Source organism: Elaeis guineensis, chromosome 10 (genome assembly GCF_000442705.2).
Source record: "Elaeis guineensis isolate ETL-2024a chromosome 10, EG11, whole genome shotgun sequence".
Taxonomy (NCBI): domain Eukaryota; kingdom Viridiplantae; phylum Streptophyta; class Magnoliopsida; order Arecales; family Arecaceae; genus Elaeis; species Elaeis guineensis.
Window position 1 is genome coordinate 3305276 of NC_026002.2, and position 22360 is coordinate 3327635.

General features: G+C 37.2%; 2 protein-coding genes across 2 annotated transcripts in view; both read left to right on the forward strand.

The window, feature by feature from the left end:
* The window catches only part of LOC105053333 (alpha-glucan water dikinase 2), a 43066-nt gene extending 23828 nt beyond the window's left edge, over positions 1-19238 (forward strand). Inside the window, 18 exon segments of the mRNA XM_073244369.1 lie at positions 46-108; positions 1816-1875; positions 1953-2105; positions 2195-2278; positions 3584-3760; positions 3952-4058; positions 4171-4384; positions 4563-4666; positions 4748-4874; positions 7659-7731; positions 7734-7783; positions 10878-10988; positions 12647-12707; positions 12710-12744; positions 16812-16985; positions 17062-17154; positions 18609-18724; positions 18894-19238. Of these exon segments, the coding sequence (XP_073100470.1) occupies positions 46-108; positions 1816-1875; positions 1953-2105; positions 2195-2278; positions 3584-3760; positions 3952-4058; positions 4171-4384; positions 4563-4666; positions 4748-4874; positions 7659-7731; positions 7734-7783; positions 10878-10988; positions 12647-12707; positions 12710-12744; positions 16812-16985; positions 17062-17154; positions 18609-18724; positions 18894-19098 (2007 nt within the window). The 3' untranslated portion in view covers positions 19099-19238.
* A 1271-nt stretch (positions 19239-20509) lies between these two features.
* On the forward strand, positions 20510-21883 carry LOC105053182 (protein FLOURY 1). Its single transcript, XM_010934252.2, is given in 3 exon segments — positions 20510-20596; positions 20684-20926; positions 20929-21883. Coding segments are annotated over 2 exon segments (927 nt in total). The 5' UTR covers positions 20510-20596; positions 20684-20685; the 3' UTR covers positions 21615-21883.
* The last annotated feature ends 477 nt before the right edge of the window (positions 21884-22360 follow it).

Here is a 22360-nt window from a genome sequence, read left to right on the forward strand (position 1 = left end):
GCAGCTTAAGTAATTGCGTATATTGTTTCTTAATATTAATTACAGGATTATGACTCTATGAACATGGGAAAAAGTCATTGCGCCAATTGTTTATCACCAAAGCTACAGGTAATTAATATATTTCACAAAAGGGATTTTTGCAGATGTATCTATAGAAAGATCCCTATTTGCACATATATCCCTGAAAAACTTAATGTTACACTTATAACCCTACAGACATGATAAACTTGCATATTTAGCATTCTGGTTAATTGCCTTCCAGTGAAAATTTATTTCCATAATTCCATCTGTTAATTAGTTTAATGATCATGTTGACCTTTAAAGAATAATTTGGATTCTTTTCTATTTTTCAAGAGTATGAGGAAAGTATTTATGCTTTTGTCGCCTATCCATCCATCCTATTATCAACCATCCATGTCAACTCCCCGGCTAATAGTCTCCTAGTGTTGGTGCAGAACCAGCTCTCTCAACCTCGGCCTGAAGACCTCTTTGTCCATCAGTACTTCAAGTCTTCAACGACCAAAGCCCCAACCACAAGACTCTCTTTTTCCTGTGACCTCTTCCAAGAATATATTATGACACCCATTCCTATAGAGGGCTCCCAAAACTCGCCATGTCTGTATTTCTCTGTACTCTTGTTCTTTATTGTCTTCCTTGTCACCAATCTCCATTTCCTCGAGTCTTTTGCCCTCTGCTCCTGAGATTTTCACCAATGTTATCGAGGACCTTAGTTCTTTTATCAACTTCCTTTCTTGTACCACTTAGTTCAATACCAAGGCCTAGGACCTACTCTGTTCCCAGTTCTATTGATGGGTCGGCATGATTTGTCTACTACTTTGATGGGTTCCAAGGTCCTCATTGGCAATTATGTGGCTCTGTGAATGGCATAACCTGAGGAAGGTAGATGAAGGCAAGAATTGCCATGTAAAATGCTTGCTGGACAAGCAGGGGCCACAATTAATGAGGTGGACAAAGGCAATGTCCGCACAGTATCCACACCCTCTCACTCCCTGTTGGTCCTTTTCTTGTACAACTACCCTGTGCCCTCAACTCCATGACCATTAGAACATTAGACATAGTCCAGTGTGGCATCTGTTGCCTTAACAGCAAACTATGACAGCTCCTTCAAATCCTGAGTGTTGAACTCAGAGCTATGGCCTATGGGTAAGGGTAGTGTGGGCTCCATCAACCACAATTTGCTTTTCTGGCAAAGTATACATCAAAGAGTCTCTTACACCCAGAATACAAAAAAATTTTCCAATGATCCCTCTTGTTTCTTAAGGCAACGATGAATTAGACCCAGTACCGTACTCCATGTGGAAGAAAGATATGTGCTTGGATACTTCCATGGATAAAGGAATCCTTTTAGAGCTGGTGGGTGAAGCAAGGCTGATTTCTTTGAATTTCTGATGACTTGTAAGTGAATGAAAACAAAAGGCTGCGCATTGCAGTCTCCCACAGCGGGAAGCTTTTTTTTTGGGAGGAGGGGGAGGGGGTGGTAATGGGAGAAAGGATACCCTATCATTATTTTCTCCCAAACCCACCTCTTAAGGTAATGGGAAATAAGAGTTGGAGGGCAGTTATGGAGTTCTTTATCATGGATTTATTTTAAATAACAATAACAATTCCAATTTGAAGGAGATGAATGGTAGGGCATACATGTAAAGATATCATGTTTAAAGTAATACATGCATAGACTAAATAATATTTAAAGCAGATGTTGCCAATTTTATTTCTAGGAAAATTTTATGTCATTCAGTTTGTGATTGAAATTCATAGCAAGAAGCAGATAGTTACTCAGATTTGTGATGGCAGGAATCGTTAAAATTCATCCAAGCACATGCAGGAGAAAAGAACATTGGTCCTCTGCTGGAGGTTGTCAAATGAGATCATGCCAAAATATTTTCTAAATATCTCCAATGAAATTTTAATTTGCCATTATATGTTTCCAGAAATTACTAGAATCACGCATTGAACTTCGTCCAATTCTTTTTGGGGCTAGAGGGAGGTTGAAAGATTTTATATACCTTGACCTTGCTTTGGATTCAGCTGTTAAAACATCCATAGAGAAGAGCTTCACCGAACTGAGCAATGCACATTTGCAGGTAATGCTTTTATGTATCTTGAGTAGGCTTTTTATTTTTGAACTTCCATATCCTAAAATTACAAACTATGAAACTGATTGACTGGGCAGGAAGTTATGTCTTTGGTATCTTTGACACTTGAAAACTTGTGCCTGTCAACAGTCAACAATGAAGACCTCATTTATATCACCAAGGTAATGGAGGCCATCTTTATATAACATTAGATGCTTGCTTCATTTCATTTAATTTGTCCTTTTTATTATCTTATTCAATTTTTGTTCGCGATTAGAAGGACAATTAACACAAAATCATGGAATTCGTTCAAATTAAAGATAACATGCCAATGAATCTATTATAACATTTTAGACCTGATTCAATCCACTACCTTTAATTATGCTAGATATAGGATTAGGGACTCTGTTTGCGTTTACAAATTTGTATCACATATGTAAAAATGATAATCATTTAGTTCTTTGGTATAGCATGTGATGAACTAAGGCTTGTCATACATCTGTGCATGATGCACTGCTGCAACATGCCCACAAGGGTCCTTACAAAAATCCTCACACGATCATGCAGTGTGCGATCACATTCTTTTTATGGATTTTGAACTTGTAAGTGCAAGTAATTATTTCATGTGTTTAATTACTGTTTGCACACACCATAAGTGACATCTGAAAGATGTTGATTTTCAGATTGCTGAACCTATTAATACTTGGCACATATTTGAGTTTCTTATCTTCATTTGACATCAATTAACCAGAGGAAACATTACAAATGTATTGTACCCACAGAACCTCTTCTTGGTGCTTTATCCTCTAGTTTTTGGATCCTTGACTTGTACATTAACCCTTTTGGTCAAGAGTAAGACACTTTAGTTCCTTACATTGTGAGCTGTCTCCCACAAAAGATGTACTTCTACCTTGATTTCTGGTCATTGACAAGACAATAATCCAGACAACAAACATATAAAGGTGACCTGCTATTGCAGGTAAGGGGGTTGGGATGTCATAAAGCTGGAATGGGATTTCCCCCACTGATTAATATTGTTGCTTTAAGTTGTTAGGGTTCTTTTACCTTTTATACATGGACACTATTCTTTCCAGCATTCTGCAGTCAAGGCACTTCCACATCTATTTCCAGGTAACACTGCTTTTATATTATTAGAACATTGGATTCCATTCCTTTTAGATGCACAAAAAGATAGTACTGTTATGCAGCAAAAGAATGTTGATTGATCACAGCACGTCTATGATACCATTTAGTTTGTGTCAGGTATCTTCAACTTTGATATGGTACGCCATGTGATTCATGTAGTTCTTAATTATCTTAGAATATCTCTGCTTAAATTGTTATACCATCTGTTTTCGGCACTGCAGTGCTTAATATGCATTATATTGTTTCTACATGCTTCACAGTTCATGGTTGTCTATTCATATCTATTCACAAAAACTTACCACTTTTCCCTATTGTTGGTATTAATCTTTTTTTCATTGAAGGACTGGTACCATGCCTATGATTCATATAAACCTCATGATCAGCAGTGGTCCTTGCATACAAAAGCTGTTCTTGACCGTATACAACTGACACTTGCTGATAAGGCCCAATATTACTTGAAAATGATACAACCAAGCGCAGAATATCTTGGCAAATTGCTTAGAGTGGAATCTTGGGCCGTAAGTTTTCAGTTTAATTCTGATATATTTTCTTTAGTTACCTATCCAAATATTCAGGATAAAGGTTAAAAGTTTTGATAGTTACTGGCACTGCTAGGTCGTTAAGAAATTCATATATCTGGTTTCCAGATCTGGGTCCATGATCTGATGGTTCATTATTGTTTTGAATAGTTGAGCTTTGTGTATTTCAGGTTATCAATTTCACGGAGGAGTTAATCAGAGCAGGGTCTGGAGCAACTCTCTCAATACTTGTTAATCGTCTAAATCCCATAATTCGAAATATGGCAAACCTGGGAAGGTAAAAGGTTTGCTGGATGAACTATCTTTTAGCTATTTAATAATAATAATAATCCCTATTCAGTACATATACTTTTATACTTCAATAATATATTGTTACATATTTGTCACAGCTGGCAGGTTATCAGTCCAGTGGAAGTATGCGGTTTCATAGACTGTGTGAACAAACTTATAGATGTTCAGAGCAAAGTCTTCAACAGACCAACGATTATTATATCTAATAGAGTGACCGGTGAGGAAGAGATCCCAGATGGAGTGGTCGGGGTGCTGACATCAGATATGCCTGATGTTCTATCTCATGTTTCTATAAGAGCTAGAAATAATAAGGTATCATACTAGAAATATGTAACTATTAAGTATCATCAGCTGAGGGATGCAAGACCTTTATTCCGACTTGAGATACAGATCTAGTATTTTTTATGTTTTATTTTTATGTCTGTATTGAAAGAGATACTGTCCTAGTATGATTGCTTGATTACAAGATATGATGATCTGCATACTATAGGTGTGTTTTGCTTCGTGCTTTGATCAAAATATTCTTCAAGATCTCCAGTTGAAGAAGGGAATGAAAATTTCAGTAAGACCAACACCATCAGGCCTAGCATACAGGCAAGCTGCTTTGGCTATTGCTGCATCTTTTCTAGAAACTATGTTATTTTTTGATGTCTAAGCTATTATTTATTAGTGCAGTGAAGTTAACTCAGTTGGTTCTTTTTACCCACCAAAAGCATCTTTCTTTCCAAAAAGACTGATGTTAAAGAAGAAGACTTTCAGTGGCAGATTTGCTATCTCAGCTCAGGAGTTCTCCAGTGAAATGGTATGTTAATTCCTAACTTCCTCCATATCTGGTAATCCTTAGCTTCTGCAAAGTCAATAAGGGCATGAACAGTACTTATAGAGTATCTCCCTGTGCTGTGAGCTTAAGTGATTACTGGAGGTTGGTCTGTGCACCCATATCCAGCAATTAGCATTGTATGTTGCATTCTATGTTGTTGTCCTAAATATAGTCAGTCTATAGCTGAATAAGTGCGCCTTGCTCTTACGTAAAAGATGAACCTATAAAATAAGTCCTCTTGCCGGAAGTTGTCCGTGGGGGACCCTTCGATGCTTAAGTCAGCTGGAGTTAAGAGAACATAAAAAAGAATCATGAAAGTGAGAGATGGAATATAGCTCCCCAAAAAATAAAACTTATCCTGGTCCCCCTCTTACCTCCTTTTATACAGGGTGGAGTTGCCGTTATTTTATAACTTCTGTTGGTTTAAATACCGGGACGTGGAACTATGACTCTGTAGTGGACTTTAAGTGGATGGTTACTTTGGCTCATGATTTTGTAGTTATGATCAGTTAATGCTCTGGCTGCAACCGTTTGCTAACCCTAAATTTTTCGGAGCTATGGGTTACTGCTTTTCCGCAAACACTCATAGATACTCGGCTAATATCTGAGTATCGAGAAACTTCAGTAGAGACAATCAATTGTAAAAGTGTCCCGTCTTCTAAACAAACTTTTTATTGCAATTAGGACCAAATGATCTAGGATTTCATATTTATACTTCACACTTAAGCAGACTACTAAGTATTTGGATTGAGTTGGATGATGTCGTACCATTATGAAAGCTTTATGAACGTCATCAAGTATCCTTTGAGCTTGTCAAGTTTTGGGATCTTAGTGTCATTTATTATGTAACATTTATTATGTTTTTTGTTTGTCCTTTTAGTGTATGTTTCATTCAATTTAGAGGCTGGTTGGAATGCTAAAGCTCATCCTGCTTGCAAGTATGGCCTAACCATGGTACATGGTACTAGTACAAGCCAATACTGGTGTGTACCGACTGTACCATGCAAGTATCAAACCAATATGTGGTATTGGGAGCATACTGAGTGCCGGTACATTGAACTAACCCCCATACCAAGCATACGGATACCACATTATACCAGAATGGTACCATTTTCTTGGTACCTATCCTATCATTCCAAAATTATCCTATCATTATACTGGTGTGTACCGACATTATTCCTAAACCATTCAATATAAATCCTAAAATTCAAGAAATTAAATTCAAAGAGGGATTTGGGCCTTGAACTAAGGAGGGAGAATGACAAGGAACGGCAAGTAGAACGAAAGGAGAGAAAAGAAGAAAAAAGAAGGGAGAAGTAGAAGAAGAAGAAGAAACAGAAGAGTAGAAAGGCATGGCGAGGGAGAGCATTGAGAAGAGAGGAGAAAGGCATGGGCGAGGAAGAGCAATGGGAAGAAGAGAGAGAGCGATGAGAGGGCATGGGCAATGGCACGAGAGGAAGAAGGGTCAATGGAGGGCTCAGGCGGGGTATTTCACATGGAATAGGGGATTTATCTCTTGTTCGGTCTCAAGATAAGGGTGGGCACCACCTTAGCAGTGGGCCTTGGTTTGGGTTTGGCCGGTTGGGCCAAGTCGGATCTCACAGCTGACCTCGGTGGAAGTCAAAGGAGGACGGAGGAAGGGAAGGAGAGGGAGAGGGAGAGGGAGAGAAGGCCGTCAAAGGGCTAGTGAGGATGCGCACTGCTGCCGAGGCAAGAGGGGCTCCGTGCTCCTCCCGATCGAAATGCAGGCTTCAACCCCTATTTCATTTTTTTTTTTTGAAATTTATCGGGTGAAGTTGGCAACTAATCAACCATGTTGCCAACTTCATTGTTTTCCTTTTTTTTTTTTTTTTTGGAATTTTGGTTGAAGTTGGCAACCCAATAAATCCCCCCCCCACGAAAAAAAAGAAGAAACAAGGGCCAAAGCCCTGTTTTGATTGGGAGGAGGACGGAGCCCCTCCTTCGGCCTTCACTAGCCACGGCGGTGGCGCGGCGGTCTTGCTGACCCTCCAAAGGCCTCCAGCTGCCTCCTCTCCTTCCCTCCCTTCGCCCTCCTCCAGCTTCCACCAAGCTCGGCTGCCCTTCATCATTTGCTTTAATTTGTTTTTTAATTGTTCTCATTTGCTCTTCATCGAATGATTCAGCACATGCATGCATAGATTGCTTTCTCATGCATTAATCATGTGGTCAGGATTGGCTATTAGCTGAATTTCTGCATATAATTGGATCAGGATTTTAATTTCAGATTCTTAGTTGGCCTTAGGATGCATCATTTTTAAATTTTGCATTCAAAGGTTTTGCATCGTTTGAGTTATGCTTTATCATATTGTGTGACATCAATTATTAGTCTTGCATCAAGCATATACAAGTTCAATACAGTAATTGGAACTCAAAATGATATAGATCTATTTTCATGATGGTATGCTATGACCTCACTCATATTATAAATACATTTGCTCTAAATTTCTTTCAAATATATGGACAGATTACTTTGTTGGCCATTATCTATTCAGTTTTCATATCTCACTGTATTTTTTCTTATTCTTTTACCGTGATGTCATGAATAATTGACATGAAGCATATATTGTTTCCTGGTTCCAAAAATTCTATCAACAAATAGAATTATTTCCTGGAATCTGGAGATTGGAAAGAAAGAGAGTTATTGGCAAGTTTTGTGGCACTAATTGCACCACCAGGGATGAGTATAGATATTCAGTAATATGATTTACAATGACATTTTGTTCACAGTGAATACCAAATGTGTAGGTTGGTGCTAAATCCAACAACATTGAATATCTTAGAGGTAGAGTTCCATCATGGATAAAAGTTCCAACATCGTTGTTCTTCCTTTTGGAGTGTTTGAAGCTTCCATTTCAGCAGAGGTTAACAAGGTAACTGCCTAGCTTTAATATCTGGGAATAGAAAATGTTTACTGTTCAATGCTTGGAATCATGCATTTTTTGCTCTTATTTCATAGTTCACAATGGCCCAATAGATGTGATATTTCTTTGAAAAACTGCTAATTTTTCTTGATGCCATGAGATATAACATTTTAGGAAGAACTGTCCTATTCTTTATATAGTCTAAGTATTTTTCAGATTTGAGACAGGAACCCATTCGTTATACACTGTTCAAACACTCTTTCACATATTTTGTATCCATCAAGTGCCTTGGGGAGGTCTGAAGAACAGTAGAAGACATCATAATGATGATTGATGACAAGAGCTTTCAGATTTTCTTATAATTGCAGTTACTTGGTTATCAACATTAGATGCATGCTTTTCTTGAAAGTAGGGACATCTTATAGTTTCAAGAAGGAAATCTATAACAAGGTTTTACATCCCAATGGGATGGGTTGTGTCTCAGCCATCTATCCTGTTCTTATGAGAAAATGGGACTAGGATGGGATCGAAACTCTAATACCCATCCACGTAGGGAGAGAAGAGGAAAGAGGAAAGAAAGAAAGGAAGGAAAGATGAAAAAAAGGAAAAAGCAAAAGGAAGAAGAAAGAAACAAAGGGAGAAGAAAAAGAGAGGAAGGAAAGAAGGAAGAAGAAGAAACAAAAAAAAAAAGAAAGAAAGGAATGAGAAAAGCAAGAAAAAGGAAAGGAAAACAAGGAAGATAGAAGAAAAAGAAAGAAAGAAAGGAAAGAAGGGGAGCGAGATGGAGGATATCTACCGAGATGCATGACTGGGATCGCTTCCAGGACAGGATGGGTCAGTGGGGCATTCCATTCCATGGAGAAATGGGACACCTCCATCCTACGGGATTTTAAATCTTAATCTAGAAATTTTTATATTTATGTCAACTAGGCAATTATCAAACACATCATTAGTTCGAACATCATTTGAAGGTATGCCCATATCCAAATCTAGTAGATCGCCTTTTTTTTGAATGAAGCATCATCAAACTTCACTTTAGTCTTGTATCTAAGATCAAGCATCCCTGATGAAAAGAGCAAAAGCTTGAACATTTATAGGAAGGTAGCTATGTCGTCACCAGCGGTGGAGCCTAGAATTTTTTTTTTCCTTTTTTTTGGAGGGTGGGGGGCTGTTGGATGATGGGATGAATCAGGGATTGGTATCAGCCCTCCTTCCTTCTCATCCTATCCAAAATTTCATTTTCGTGTCTCTCCCTTCTGATTGTTGTGCATTAAGAATGAGGAAAAAAACTTAATAACATATTTTGAGTGGAAGTAAGGGATGCACAGCAGGATCGAGTGGCAGCTATGCACAAACCCTCTCTCTACTTACTTTTTTCCCCACACATCTTGGGCCTTGGCACAACAGAGGTTGCTCCATTATGACCTATAAGTAGCCTCTCCACATGCGTGTTAAGCCTGTGTGCATATGAGCCTCCCCTGACCTCATAGTGGTGGGAGCCTTGTGCATTCGGATGCCCTTTTATTCTTCAAATCACAACTTGAAGGAACAAAGCATGTAGAGAGAGAGAAGGGGGATCACTTCAATTTAATGATTTTCATGATAGAATTTTAATGGGCTTTTTCTTTCTGTTCAGGATAGGTATATGTTAATATTTGGTTGGGTCAACATTAGCTCCTGATTTAGCGGTTTGCTGCATATATTTATAAGCAAATATAGCATAACATAACAAAGCCCCACATCTAACTTTACAAATCATGAGGAGATACATAGGAATAGACTGAGGAAGAAAAGCGATCATGCCCCATCCTTTGTTTCTTTTTGTCTTTTTTTCCTTTTGGTTTCAGTTGGTGTGGGGGGGGGGGGGGGGGGTGTGGGTGATGCAGGGGACACAGGATTTTGATAGCAGGATGTTAAGACAATATTTTAAGGCTCTAAGTGGGGCATGGTCCCTGGCTTCCCTAGCTCTGCTACCATTGCCCATGGACTTGACTACACTGGGTGGCACCTTGCTTCTGCCACCTTACCAGCCATGCTATTTTGGAGAACCCATTGCGATGTCACCTTATTTTTGTCATCCTCACAGTGATGGTTGTATTGCAAAAAGCTGACCGCTACTATATAACTCCAATTACTTGACCATAATTTGACCATTTTGGGTCTGCAAACTTGGACATGTTGTGAACTTGTAGTGTTGCTTGAGAATAAAGATATTTCTTCCAGCCAATACACCCTGCCACTCATTAAATTGCTGCATTGCTAATTTTATTTCAGTTTGCTATGCCTCCAAACCAGATCATGATGCCTACAAACTGAAGTGCAATAAAAACTTGTTAGGTTCAAACTATAGTGCAGATTGTGTAGCCTAATATATGCCCTCAAACCAAAATAAATGTGCAGTGTAATTTGCAGATATTACTCCATTTCCTAAGGCTCCTTTGTGAAGATCACTTGATTATCCTTGTGTACAGGTGGTCGACTCACCAGTCTCACCCTAAATATTTTTTCACCTATTATAAACAACTTTGGCAAACTTGAGCTATTTGTATTATACCTTTCCAACTTTGGTTTCATATAATCTAGACAAACTATATCTGTGTTGGTTCACTTGCAAAACCTAATACACATACATCACCTGCTTTTTTTACTTAATATCACATACATACCATGGTGCACATGCAAAAAAATGCACACAAAGATGCTCACATACCATGACATCTATGACACACAATATGATAACTGTCTAGAAACAGGATTTTGTTTATGGAAGGTCTTGGATGGAATTAGATGAACTTTTCTTGTGAAATTATTATAGAACTGTATTGTAATCAAAGAATTTGGAAGGAAAATCGTTCTGTTGAGAAAACTTACTCCATCTGAGAACATAAGCATTTCCTAGAACTACAAATATTTCTAAAGTCTGTTAATTGTCATTATAATGTTTTGTTGTAAGAAAGTTCTATATATATATATATATATATATATATGATGACAATCAATTATCTAGGCATTTTCAGTAATTAAGTATTTATGTTGCCACAATGATATTCACAAACATATTTTTCACTTGCTTCAATTAGGCTATTGTGTTGTTTTCTTACAGGATTTGGCAAAGAAAATCTCTTTCTTCAACAGATTAGTGAATGACGGAGACATTGCAAAACTTCAAATGATACAAGATGCTATATTAGAAATGAAAGCTCCTTTTCAGTTGGTAACTTTCACATATCTGTGCTTGTATGCTTGTGTTTTTAATGTTCAATAATTGTTGAAGTTGATATGAGGCTTCTTATCTAAGAACTAAATCTTAGTCTTAGCTGAACACATAATACTTCTCATTAATATCTGGCGTTTGGTACTTTTGGAAAGCTTGAAAGGGCTTTACTTTAGATAGGCTAAAATCAGTTTATACTAATTACTAAAGTATTAGTTCTAGTTAATATTCAAAATTTCAAATGAATATTTTATTTCATTTTCAGGATCACTTTGTAGGTTTTTATTAGGTATTCCTCATCCTTTGCATGTTTGTACAGGATGTTATACAAATGGAGAGGAGTTCAATTTAGAGCATCTTTTCAGTCGCTAGAGAATATCTTGTTTCTTCTGAAAACTTGAAAGTAATTGTTTTGATCATATTCAAATGAAATGGAGTAAACCTGAAAAAAGTAAAAGATGTGAAAAAACAGGGAATGTGCTAATTTTATGTATATACCTTATGACAATGAAGTTGATTTTCTAATATACACATGTAAGGCTTGTGCATGAGCATGCATGTGTGTGGCAACATTGTGCATTATGTTAAAAAACTAATTTGGTTTTGGACTTAGCATCATCTTGTATAATGTATGGTTTACCTTTCTAACACATGAAACGACTGCTAGCAATCTCCAGTTGGAAATTAGCCTCTGCCATGCTAATGTCCTATATCATAACAAAGCATCCACACTTCCTATCAGGAACATTCTGTTGAATCTGATGTTTTGCAAATTCTCAAAAAAATCTTGAAGTATTTTACTTTTTGATACTATTGCATGACATCATTATAGATATCTAACAATGATGTTCTAAATGAAATGGGTACCATACTAGGTGTGATAGTGGATAGTAACTGATAGGTACTTAGCAAATAAAAATGTAACATCATCATTTTTTTTCCATTGTCTTGTGTTAACAAATGAAAACCAAACCATACATTGAGAAGCCTTAGCCTCTGAGACATGGCAACATGTGTTAGTTTTGGATGAAGAATTGAGGATAATGTCTGTTGCAGTAAATAGGCATTTACATGTATAATAGCATGTTTTATGACCTACTTTTGATATTCTCCAAATTATTAAAATATCCATTTTTTTTTCCTAATTTTATCGCAGCAGGACTGCATAGGTTGAACTTCTCTTTGAGTTATAATAATTGAAATATAATTGCAAATAATTCTTGAATTACCATATGGCAGCTCTTGAACCATGATTTTGTAACAACTGCTTTTATATGCTCTTCAAAAAATGTCATGCAACCTCTATTTTAATGATAAATTCCTGTCTAATTAATCAAATAATCATCTAATAAATAAGTACATAATAATTGCGATATCTTTATTAAATATGATGAGTGCAAAATTATCTCTATGAGATTCCCATTAATCAGCTCTATACATAAGCTGGAAACTTCTCAAATTTTAATTCTCGATGGATGTAATGTGCTTGCTGTCACCATTTATTTCAGTAACTTTTGAATAGAAAGCTGTGTTTTGGTTGCTTGTCGTAAGTTGGTAATGATAAAATTTTGGTGAAGTGATAAAATTTCACCAAATGAGTTTCATATGGAGAACATATATCTTGCTTTTCTAAATTATTTATCTGACATTCATGGCAGACGAGTGAACTTAAATACAAAATGAGAAGTTCAAAATTGTGTTGGCCTGGTGATGAGGGTGAGAAAGGTGGAACCAAGCATGGCAAGCTGTAAAGAAGGTCACAATGCATCAGTAGCTTTTAGTTTGATCCATTTTTACATTGAGTTGATACTATTGTGTTCTCTTTGCATCCTTTCCTTGATTTATCAAATATATGTTAGTTGCTAGGTCTTTCATTCCGCAGTGAAACAAGAAATCTACAATAAAGTTTCTACTCTTTTGTTGTCCCTGGTTGTTTAGCTAATATAGGAAGTTATATGTGATATATAAGTATAGTATATCTTTAAACACCATTCAATATTGAGTGTTCTAAGTATAGCGTATCTTTAAGTACCGTTCAGTATTGAATGTTCTAAGACCATCTCCACATAATATTTTCAATTGCTTTCCTAGATTTTTAACCAAAAGCTAATAGCACTCAAACTAAGAAAAAGGCTCATCTGGTTAAAAAAACATTCTGATGATGATGATGATTTTGTGTTGCATGTCTATGGTGCATGACTATGAGCCTTACCTTGTATATAAGCAACATATATCTTTTCCTAGGATCTGCACCGAGGTTGAAAATCTCAATACAGGGATCTGTATTGATCTGATCTGGCCAAGTATGGCACCATACAGAGGGGTAGGATCAGCAATAGAATAAAACATAAAATGGGTCTTCCATCCTTTTTGCCTCGGTACCCATCAATACTGGTCCATTCCTGACACACCACAAATGAGATGAACTCAACAAGAGCACCATTCTCTTAAGTTTGCAAAGTAGCTAGCAATGGATTACAAAGAGAACTCCAACCTTCCAAAATAATAAAGAACCTAGGGTCCTAAAGAACTGAAGCTTTGACTTCTTTAAAAAGGCTCGCACAAACTACAGCGACCAGTTCTACTCCATTTTTGGTTTCTAGACTCCAGCCTTCTCCAATGATACAGAAATTTTTATTCATGCTCCTCGCTTGGGCCTCCTACAAGGCTTCAAATCAAATAGCCACATCGACTCACGCCAACAAAGACATAAGACTGAACCAACTAGGACAGTGACATTTACACTAGCCATATTTGGAAATGTTGTAGATACATGCCCACTATCTCATTCATGCTTGTTCCATGTTTGAGCCTGCCTTGATTCCCTCTTATTCCATCCATACTCAAGCTTGCAAGAAGCTTGTCCTACATCAATAGTGGTCCTGTCCTGGAGTGGTATCGGCAGGTGCCAGTCAGTGCTGCTTGGTACTAGTTTTCAAATAAGCTAACAAATACACCTTTATGTTTTACATGAAGGAGCTCAAAATTATATTTAAAATTATAGGTAACATGTTACCATGTTTAAACATGTTTAATTCCTTGTAGTTGTAGGTGCCTTACATGTAGTTCTTGTACATGTACTTCTTGTACTATGGGAAGCTCATCTTGCAGTAATGTCATCGAAAGTTTAATTCTTATTTAGATTTGATGGAGGACCCTAGGGTCTAGGTCTGTATATGTGCAATATTGGACCTTAAATTGGAAGGTTTTGCTTTTAAGAAGGATTTTAGAATCTGCTGCTAAATAATAAAAATCTGGATAGATTGAAGTTCCTTGCAAGGCAAGAGAAAAGAGGGAGTTAATGGGTCTTCCTATGGCTTTTAGGATCATTAACAGGTGACTAAAAATAGGTTATTGGGTTTTATGAATGATGAAAAGGCTTATGAAATGTTTTCTAGAGGATCTGCATTCTGAAGTCTGTCTTGCATTTGCAGGTTTCTTTTATTATCAAAAGATTTCAGCCGTTTTCACGAAAATAAAGGGTGGAGACTATGCTGAAGGAATTTTCTAGAGTTAATAAGAAAATAGTGCATAACATATATAAGATGGGTAGGCATGGGTCTCAAATGTGAAAGTAGGCGACAACCTTATGTCACAAGCACTGGTCCATTCCGGTGCATATCTCTTTGATGCATATCAATCAAAGTTGATGCATAAGAATACAGACTGGAACAGTGGTACATAGGCACACATGCCAGTACCATGCTGGTGACCTGTTGGCATAGTACCTAGGTAGATACATACAAATGAGAACTTTAAATCATTTCTATGTATATATTTTTTAATAATGTGTATTAAGCTATAGTTCTACTCTTTCACCAACCAGCCAGTGGTTCCACTATAAGTTTTTTTTACTTACCAAACCTCTACATCATTAGATACATGGAAGAATAGGATTAGGATCCAATGGGATGACACCTGTATGGAACCAATGTTCAGTCCTTTCCATGCTTGATGATACTAACCACTTCTTGAAGCATCATTAATATGGCCATTAGCTTTAGCTGTAGTAGCGCATTAATCTCTTGGATACATTTATTCAACAAGAATTTAATGATAGATAGATGCAAAATACATTTTGTAGGTCAGAGATATGCACCCTGAGAATGATGAAGTAGTAACAAATCAATTTAGCTAGTTCCTTTAATATTTCAGATCTATCTTTCCTATATGTTTTCAAATCAAAAAAAGAAAAAAAAAAATCAAGAATCCTACTGGATCAGGTTCTTTGGCCCTTAATCATGAGTCTACAGTCAAAAACCTTTACCTAGGTAAATTCTAGATGCATCATTCTTTCTCTTGTCAGAGTAGTTTCTTGAGCTTGACAAAGTTGGATTTGCAGGTCCAATAGTCAAATCCAAACAATAGTAGATATAATGATGGCTCCATAGAGAATAAATTGTTTCTAGCTTTGAATAACTTTCATATAAAATTTCGTAGAAGACTCCTTTATCTCTTTTTCTATTTGTTGGCACTTTACTTCTAATGGTTGTTTTGTTATTTCATGGGGAAAATATTTACTGACTTCTGAAGGAGAGGATATCCTCCATTTTAGTAAATGACACATCAAAGGACACTTTTTTCTTGGATGAAATTATATGTTGATAATGATGATGACGGCAACATAACAAAAGAAAGAGAGAAGGAAAAAACAGCATGTACTGAAAAAGAAAGAAAAGAAAGGGGCAAATAATAGGAATATGTTCAAAGATCTTTACAATTTATCTTTCAATTTATTGTAAAGCCGACAAAGACCTAAAAAATGAAACTGCTAGGACTTCTAGCAGAGCTCACAAATTAAGAAATACAAATTAATGAAGAAAACTAGTTGAATCTACATGTTTATGCAACTGGACTCATAATGGATTCCATTGCACATCAGAGGCACAAATTATCCATTCTTTTCCATTTTATGAGCGCATACCTTTCTCAACCCTCTCTAGAATGCTCTCTCTTCTTTGGTGTCTGAATAATTGAGTTCAGGTTGTCTTTCTCTAATTCTTAACTTAATCTTTCTTTGCCACACAATTTTATGGTTCACATACTTTCTGCATGGGAGTATTAGATTTAGTTTTTAATTCTACTAGTGCATTGGACCTCACACATGATCCACTCCAAGGTACCATAACCATAATAACAATATTCAGCAACCCGTGTCCCAACTGTTTGGATTTGAGAACTTATTAATCAGTAGTTCCGATTCAGGGCTAACTGTGATGTTACTACCATCTCTAATGATCCTTCATCACTTTGTTCTTAATTTATCCAACTTCTATGCCTCCTCTAGTTTACTTGTTCCCACCTAGTGAGTCATTAAAGTTGCAACCATATTGTATGTAATGAATGTTTTGTCACCACAGAGACACCATTATCCATTGTCATGAAGAAGGAGAAGAATGATCAATAACTGATTACAAGTCAAGAATTAAACATCCCCCTACTTGTGTATGCTTTGCAAAATTTCATGGATTTCAAAACCACTTGTTTGAATGCAAGATATCATATTATCGATAAAATTGCTAATGTTATCATTCCAATCTGTTAAGGTTTTGGTGTTAAGCAAGGGTTTTCGTTGGAACGCACATGAATGCAAATTTCTGTTGTGGTCTGTCTCATATATACTGTAGCAGTGTTTTATGACAATTTGAAGTCATTCATGGTACGAAAATAGATAAATCTTTTTTAATTAGCAAAATCATCAGTTTCCACTTTGTGAATGTGCGTCACTCCCGAAAGTTGAAGTCGAAGTGAATTTAGCAAATAAGCTTTATGGGCATTATCAAATGCAACAGATCTGCTTGATTACTTCATGGCACTTTTCAGGTTTGGGCCTCAAAGTGGAATGAAAGAGCATATGTTAGTTGCAGAAAAGCTAAACTGAACCATGATGACCTCTGTATGGCTGTATTGGTCCAAGAAGTAATCAATGCTGATTATGCTTTTGTAAGCCATACAAGAAATCCCATTTCTGGAAACCCCTCAGAGATCTATACGGAAGTAAGCATGAAAAAGAACTCGTTGAAGTATTCTTTGCAAATGGACATTTAATTGTTTACTCTTTTGTTGAAAAAAGATTGTAAAGGGCTTGGGAGAAACATTGGTGGGTGCATATCCAGGACGGGCTATGAGCTTTATTACCAAGAAGTCTGCACTACAATCCCCAAATGTAAGAGAACTACATTTACATACTCTATCAGCTAATGCTCTCATACTTTATGAATGAGCAAACAAAACCAGACCTCATTATGACATCGTAGATTTTCTTTTGACTTGTTTGATGAAGTGGTATCATCAACTTTCCAAATATCATTATGAAAAAGGAGATTCTCAAAATTCTCAAAATATGATATTTGACATCCCATAGACTTATGGTCTATCTGGTGTCAAGGCTTCAAAAGAATCTTCTAAGAAAACCTGACACGATGACACATGCACATCAAGCATCTGTGGGGTAAGTATCAAAGCATGATTGTTATTTGTTATATATCATCCTAAGTTCAATACAATGATGAAGGCTCTGAGTTACACTACACACTTTTAGCTAGATAAATGAAAACTGATGTCATCATGTTTTGTGGGGGAATGTTCCATTAACCTAAATTTCCAACTAGAATTCTGAAGTGGAAGTGTTGACATAATACTGCTTTTCATTGGTTAGGTTATAGATCCATAGTGAATTTCCATCTATAGCATGATTAGTGTAGCTGATCCATGAATTTCTAACCTAACAACCTCACTAATTCAATGGCACATGTGTAAGAAGTTCAGTAGGCAAGCCTGTTTTTTCAGGGGAGTTTTGATTCCCATTTAGGTCTTGGGATTTACATAATGAACAGGAGAAACAATTGAATTGATATGCTGAAGGTGGTGCAGATAGTTGAGTTGTAGTTAGACTCATTCATATGTGAGATTCTGCATTGCTTTGCAGTTTTTCATCCATGTGATACCTCATATCTCCCGTTTGACAAAAAGATATGAAGAGATGACATGAATGGACAACAAGGGCTTGTGGCAGTCCATACATCCCACAATCCCAAAATTTTCAGGATTCCAGAGATCATTTTTGTGGATGAAGGTATCCCAGAAAACTTGGAGATGGGGGAGCAGGGGCCTTCACCTATCTCTGCTTCTTGCTTTCTTTCATTTAGCAACTTATTAGAACGAAGGAAGACATCTCATCAATGGGTTGAGCAGGTGCCAAAATTGACCTTCATAGCAGTGATTATTGGTGACATCAAAACCTTGAATTTGCAGGATCACCAGCCTTTACAATCCAGTGTACTGACTTTTCTTAACTACCATATTGGGAGTTTTTATTAATGTTACCCACCTGCATGAAGAATAACATACGCATATGCTGGCAGCTCACTGCAACCCGGTTTATGTTCTGTCACATTTTGCATAGCTGTTATTGACATTATAAACCATTGCAGCCATGAAAATCATTTGTGAATCAATAGTTCTCCATAGGGCATGCCTGTTGACCTCATATTATTGCTGGAATTGAAAAAAAATTCAGATCAAACTATTCTAGAATTTTGAATGTTTGAGAGGTTATGTATCTACAACTTGCTGTAGTGCAAATTAATATCTTGTTTTAACAAGCATCTTTCCTTCCAGATAATCAGTTATCCTAGCAAATCTGTAGGCATGTTTATCAAAAAATCACTAATATTCAGATCAGACTCCAATGGGGAAGACTTAGAAGGATATGCTGGTGCAGGACTTTACGACAGGTTCATCAAATCTTTTACTTATGTCTCTCTTGTTTTCTGTTAACTTGTTACATGAGTTTGCACAAAGGATAAATTATAACAATAGAAATTCAAATTTCATCTAGAAATATCTGTAGTCCTTGAGTTAGAATATAATGTTCTTCATGTTTTATATTTTCGCTCATGGCAGTGTAACCATGGATAAAATGGAGAAGGTTGTTCTGGACTACTCATGTGACCCGCTTATCTGTGACAAATCCTACCAACAGTCAATATTCAAGAGAATTGCAGAGGCTGGAAAGATTGTCGAGGACATTTTTGGTTGTGCCCAAGACATAGAAGGGGTGGTGAAAGATGCGCAGATTTATATAGTTCAGACAAGGCCCCAAATATAAGATTTGTAATAGAGCCATATAGATCCCTAGGATTTTGTATCCAGCTACCTGTGCCACTTTAATAATGTAGTCTGATATATGTTATCATGCCATTTGCTGAATAAATTGAAAGAACTCCAAGGTGAACAAAAGTTTCATTATATTAATGAATTGAATTAATTATTTATGTGCATCTGAAACTGACTGATTATGATCTCTACAATAGACCTACTTATATACTAGCCTGCCCGGGGACATGTCATCATCATGCATAGTCCTCCGGGAACCCTCATAAAGTTCACTGTGAATAATGGTTTCCATTTGTAAGGAATTCAAGGAAGAATAGTTTCCATTTGTCAGGAAACTCCATTTTATCTGATCTGGCTTTTGATTGGAGCTGTCAAAAATGGATTCAAACTGGTCTGAAAATTTAAATAATTATCAATGGAATCTCTCCAATCAATTATCTTATTGTTAAAAAATGCATCTACTTAGATAAATTCTAGTTTGACCAAGTGTTTACTTGATCCCTTTCTATCTTAATGTGTTGGCATCAAACCGTCTGGTGATGACTGCCCTTCCTCCGGAGCAATGGGCCGAAAATAGGACATGTCATTTTGACTTCTGAGGTGTTCTTTTCTTTTCTTAATTCTATTTTCCTTTGGTTTTTTTGGGGCAGGGGAGCAGATTGGTTAAAAATAAATCTTCCATATTTTTTATTTTCTTTCGTCAGGATGAGGAGAAGGGAAGGTGGCTAGAAAAAATCTAATTGGAATGGAATCGTAGAACATAGCCTTCTTTTGCCATAATATCCTTCCCTTTCTCTTCTTAAATTTAAATATTATTTTTTTCATACTTCCTAAATTTAAAATCTATTTTTTTTTTAAATTTGATAATATCCTTTTATTTTTAGACACTTGCATTATACGTACCAAACATTCATCTCAATATCACAAATATCGTAATCAATGTGAGAGACCCATGCAACTAATTCTTCTGGTTTGTAATTAAATATTTTTTATAGCCAAATTTATGTATTCTTGATAACAAAAATAGATTTAACCTTTCTGATATCTCTCATCTCTATATGTTCAACGTACACCAACTCACATTCTTGCACATTTTCCATTCATTTGTTGATGACGTGTATTGCACCTGATTTCACCCGTACATAACGTTTTTCTAAATTTTTTTAGCGATTGCATACATGCAAAGATTTCCGTTACGTCTTATCGTTTGTTATCACCGTATCAGCACCAGTGCAAACCCACAGCCCACTTCGGTGATCAGCTACAATATCGTCACCGCAAGTAAAACATAATACTCCACTAGTTTCCTGCCACGTACCCATTTCCTTGTCTCATAACACGTGTCGATTTTTCAGACATCCCTGATCTCCTCGCCCACGGTACCACTCCTCCGCTGGGGGCGTTTGTTCCCCTGTTTTTTTTTTTTGACTCCCACGTTCTCCCCCTCACAAAATCCAAATCTCTCTCTCCCCCACAAGTTCTTCCAGAAGGTACCAGTCTCTCTCTCTCTCGATTATAATTTCGTTACCTCACTCTAAATTCGCTTCTTGGATCGAAAAAAGTTTGCTTCTTTTCAGCGATGAGGTTTGGGATCAAGGAGAAATGCAGCAGGGCCGGAGCCCACTTGCAATCCAGGGGAAGTCTTCTCGTCTTCCTGGCGTTCGGGTTTGGATTACTGGCCCTTCTTTGGGGCTCTCCTTCCTCGAAAGATTGGAACCTGGCGCTTGACTCTCTTGATTTCCCCTCTGTCAGTACCGTTTATAGCGTCTTTGTGTTGCTTTTTCTGCTGTTCTTGGGGTTTAGTGTGTGGCGCCTTGGCGAAGGTTTGACGAGCTTGAGGCGGTTCTCGAGCAATTCCGGAAGGTGATGGCGGATCAGCGAAGCGGGCTCGGCTTCAGTGACGTCGTTTGTGCCTCCTGTGGCTCCAAGTTTCGATCTTGGAAGGGTTATCTGGGTGGAAGTTTCAAGGGGGGCAAGGAGCCCGTTGTGGAGAGAACGTGTTCGCCGAAATGGGAATGTAAGAATTGCATTGGTAGGAACGGGATGAAAGATTTATCGGATGAGCTTATAGCAGAGGAAGGGGCGGAAGATGGTGAGGAGGAAGAAGGGTTTGATGGAGATGAACTAATGAAGTTAAGAAAGGAGATTGAGAAGGAGAGAAGGCTCCGGACCGAGGCGGTCGGGCAATTGGAGGAGGAAAGAAGGGCTGCTACTTCTGCTGCTGACGAGGCCATGGCCAAGATTCTGTCGCTTCAAAATGAGAAAGCTTCTGTTGAGAGAGAGGCAAGGCGATACCACGAAATAGCTGAACAGAGGAAGGCATATGATGAGCAATATATCGAGCAACTGCAGTGGCTTATAGAGAAACTTGAATCCGAGAAGGGAGAGATGGAGGGGAAATTCGAGCCAGGTGGGCAAAAGATCAAGGTTACAGATAGTGATGCCTTGTCTGGAAAAAGAACCTGCCATCTTTCAAGTGTAATGGATCGAATTGAAATGGAGGCATGATGCATGGTTTAGATTGTTCTTTCACATCCACTTGGATGGAACTGCAAATGGACAACTCAATTCTTGAGGATAAACCCCATCGGCTACTATTGTAAGTTTGCAAGACAATTGGTTTACACTTTGATAGAAACTTGCACATGTACTGCCTTATTTGATTAATCGTAGCTGGTGTCAATACTTGTTTGTATGTGATCAAGGGAGACACTTCTTGTTCTTGAAAGGGTTGTGAAACTTGACTTGCAAATGGATTCCCAAGTTTGGGGAGTTTACTTTTTGGGGTTTATTTATCTCTATGGCATGGTTTGACTGCAATTTTCACCGGTGATGATGTGAATTTCTGATGTTCTAACCATTTAATTGCATTGGTTAGCAGACAAACATCAGAACGTGCAAAAAATAATTAAAGCACCTGAGGTGAATTGATCTCAAATCATTTAGAGTGACTTGAGTGTTTGCTATCATTTAATTGTATTTCCTGTTGGAGCAAACATCTGAAAAGTAAATAATTAATGATGATGCGCTTATTAACTTTATCTGAAATCATATAGATTTGATAATTTTAGGTTCTTTGACTTTTTGTGAAAGCAAACCTTCCAGCAGATGATAACAAACTTGAAGAAATGATTTGATGACATGTAGAGACCATTTGAATTGGTTGAGGAAACAGTCAAGGCAATTGAGAACAAAATTTCTGAAAATCCTCTCTTTTTCCAGGAACTACATATCTAAATTGGATATCAGGATGC